The 3025-nt window shown below is 36.5% G+C and overlaps 1 protein-coding gene across 1 annotated transcript; it reads right to left on the bottom strand.

Annotated features, from left to right (window-relative positions):
* Positions 1–271: 271 nt before the first annotated feature.
* Positions 272–1710, bottom strand: LOC106095191 (nitric oxide synthase-interacting protein homolog). Its single transcript, XM_013262436.2, has 3 exons — positions 913–1710; positions 748–856; positions 272–604 (listed from the first exon to the last, which is right to left on the bottom strand). The coding sequence occupies exons 1-3, from the start codon at positions 1623–1625 to the stop codon at positions 533–535; spliced, it is 894 nt and encodes a 297-aa protein (XP_013117890.2). The 5' UTR covers positions 1626–1710; the 3' UTR covers positions 272–532.
* Between the last annotated feature and the right edge of the window lie 1315 nt (positions 1711–3025).

Genomic DNA, 3025 nt, shown 5'->3' with positions numbered 1-3025 from the left:
AGCATCATAGGCACTCAGCACTTATGCAAGAGCCGGTGCCGCCCGGCCTCTCAGTGAGACTCTCCGCCCGATACCGCTGATTGTCCGCGACTGCCTCCGCATTCTACTATCGGCAATCTGTGGACGAGCCCGGTAGCTCGCAGCTAAGCTTCTCGTGACAGCAATGAACACCACACAGATCGGACCTTAATGTTCCAAACTGTGTGGTGTTCATAGCTATCCCGTGCCGAGATGATAAGAGAAAATAATAATGGAACATTACAAAAACTGGTTTGATTTTAGATATTTCATATATATTTCCAGGGCATGGTTTTAATGTATTATTATTATGGATATCCACTTAATTTTAGACGTTGCTTTAATAACAATAGCAATCCATCACTTTTTGCCCCTATCTTTATTGGTTTATGGTTATCATTAACAATATTATAACTTACCGGTGCCTTTACATATCCGAAAAAGTGATGGTTCATATTAATATTAATATTAATTCTAATTCTTATTTTTATAAATGGAAGTATTTGCATTTAGCCTACACTTGAAGCATAGGTCGTTTTTCTTTGCCTTCTAAGTTTTCATTTGTGAAAGCATAACCAGTACCACCCTGAAAAAGAAAAATTAAGTCATAAACAATATTTAAAAATGGTTTTAGAAATGCATAATAGCCATTAGTATATAATAAATTAACTATAATGGCATTAAAATCTTCATTATAAAAACTAGTATGGTTCTATATTCTCTAATTACCCTTTGCAGAGGAATGATATCCTTCTCTTTCAATTTTTGGTTTGTCAAAGGATGTATCATATCCTTTCTTATAAGTTTCTCAACACATTCCATAGTCACAACATCGCCACTGAAAAAAGGAAAATTGTAAACTAAATTATTCTACAATTCTGCCAAAGCACTTACGTTGGTCTTAGCACAGCACAGGGAACAGCATTACTGAGTACATCATGCGTGACAGGACACATATATCGTGCCTCTTTGGCTATCAAAGATTTGCTAGAGTCACCATCCTTAAGCAAAGTGAATTTAACATCTATCAAATCTTTAGCCTTTAATGGTTTCTCTGACACGGGACAATATATGGTTGATTCAGGCTTTATAGCTTTAGCTCTGCCAGCATTAGGACAATTCTCAGGTAACCAAAAACTTGGTAATTTTTTTTCGTGTCCGTTGGCCATATTCGATATTGAGCTTTTATCTACTTTGTTGGAAGTGGATGACTTGGAGGAGGACGGCAACTCCACTGTGCCATTAACAGGTTTACCCGATTTAACAAATTGTTCCACTTTGCTTTCTTGCTGGCGGTTAGCCTCTTGTGATTGCTCGTCTTCTTCTAGTTTGCGCAAACGCTCGTATTCCTTTAATTTGCGGCTATATTCATTTTTCTTGGTAATAATATACTGAAGTATTGCCTCCTTGTCGAAGAGATATCCATCCTTGGTAATTACGGGATTTCGGCAGGGCTGTAGGGATAGGGAACAGCAATCAAATGATTTTACTGAATCCTTGCCTAAGCGTTGAGCGTTTGTGCCGTAACCCGATTCGGCAGCATCTTTTTTCTTCTCATTGTAGGTGTAAACGGCTCCCGCAGTACAATTTCTGGCGTGCCTGGTCATTTTAAAGCTTTAAATCCTTGAATTATTTTATTTATTTTATCGAGAAATGTAATGCTATCCAAAGGAAAACAACCCGTTTTACACTATGCTTTGTAACTCATTAAAAGCCAAACGTCACAAAAACGATGCTACATTTACCGGCGACATGTAGCAAACACATGATGCACTAAACAAAGTAGTATAAAGCAATTTTGATTTAAGCCTAGTACTTACTTGACTCATACGAAAATTGTTTATTAATTGTTGGCGAAATATGCCGCATTATATTGGACGACATAACACAAACAAAAGTCAAAAAAAGCCACACAACAAAGCAACTATGATGAAACAGAATTGCTTCGACCTAATTCGTCATGGCGAAACAATTAAAGTTGGTCTCATTTGTACAACAACCACAAATCATATGGTGCAATCTACCATCTCGTCATAATGAGGTCATTTTGAAATTAACATTGTTCTCAACACAACTAAAGAAACTTGTCCTAGTGGGTGTACGTGTTCAAGTAAAATGAGAGAGCGAGAACACCCTGAGAAAAGTTGATACCAAACGTGCTCATTTCAGTACCATACGGTATTGATAGTAATGCAACACCGTATGGTACAAAAACAATACCAGATGGCATGGATGAAACATAAATTGATAAGTACCATCTTGTACTAGCTTTATTAAGTTATTATGTTAATGGGCAAAATTTGCAATGTTAATAATTCAATTCTTTGGATTCAGCAATTTATTCCATATTCATTAATTCCCAAAAGTGGTTTTCATATGAATACAACAACATAGCATCGTTTTCCACACAAGAGACTATTATGTTTTTGATGTAGAATGTCCTTAGAAATTTTACTATTTCCATTTTCACCGCTTTTGAGCAGGTTTTTTATTTGTTTAACAAATATTTTATAACGGCGTCAAGATTTTAAGTACAGAAGTCAACAACACTTCTGGCGCGATGACAAGAATACAAATATGACGCCGTAAATTCTCCTTTGTCTGGTATAACAAAATAATACCAGGCGGTATTGGTAAAGTACCGTCTTCTTTCTATCAGTGCAACACAAACAAAACTAATGTAAATGTAAGCACAGAATTGACATCTGAATACCGTTAAACTGGCCGGCTGTTTTCAGTTGTTCTTAAATCCGCCTTGTTTCAGTCGTAACCTTAATGGTGTGATGTTTCTGTATGGAATCTAGTGTCCTCAGGCGTATTTAAAAAGGTGGTCTCACGCGAACAGCTACTAACAGCCGGCCAGATTTGACGGTATTAAGATGTCAGATTTTTGTTTGCATTCTCTTTGTTGTTATCTTCTTTCTCACATAGTATCTGCTCAAGTACACACACTTTCTGCACATGTACATACATACATATTTTTTTTGTTAGTAAAATGTCGATCAGC

This window comes from Stomoxys calcitrans, chromosome 1 (assembly GCF_963082655.1).
Source record: "Stomoxys calcitrans chromosome 1, idStoCalc2.1, whole genome shotgun sequence".
NCBI classification, from domain to species: Eukaryota; Metazoa; Arthropoda; class Insecta; order Diptera; family Muscidae; genus Stomoxys; species Stomoxys calcitrans.
Note: the sequence above shows the minus strand (reverse complement) of the source record. Positions and strands in the feature narration are given on the sequence as shown.

Excerpts from the sequence above, each read along its gene's own strand:
- LOC106095191 (XM_013262436.2), bottom strand. The coding sequence starts at position 1,625 with ATGACCAGGCACGCCAGAAATTGTACTGCGGGAGCCGTTTACACCTAC. Across the intron at positions 857-912 it reads TGTGCTGTGCTAAGACCAAC|TGGCGATGTTGTGACTATGG; the intron begins GTAAGTGCTTTG and ends TCCTTTTTTCAG. Across the intron at positions 605-747 it reads ATATCATTCCTCTGCAAAGG|GGTGGTACTGGTTATGCTTT; the intron begins GTAATTAGAGAA and ends TTTCTTTTTCAG.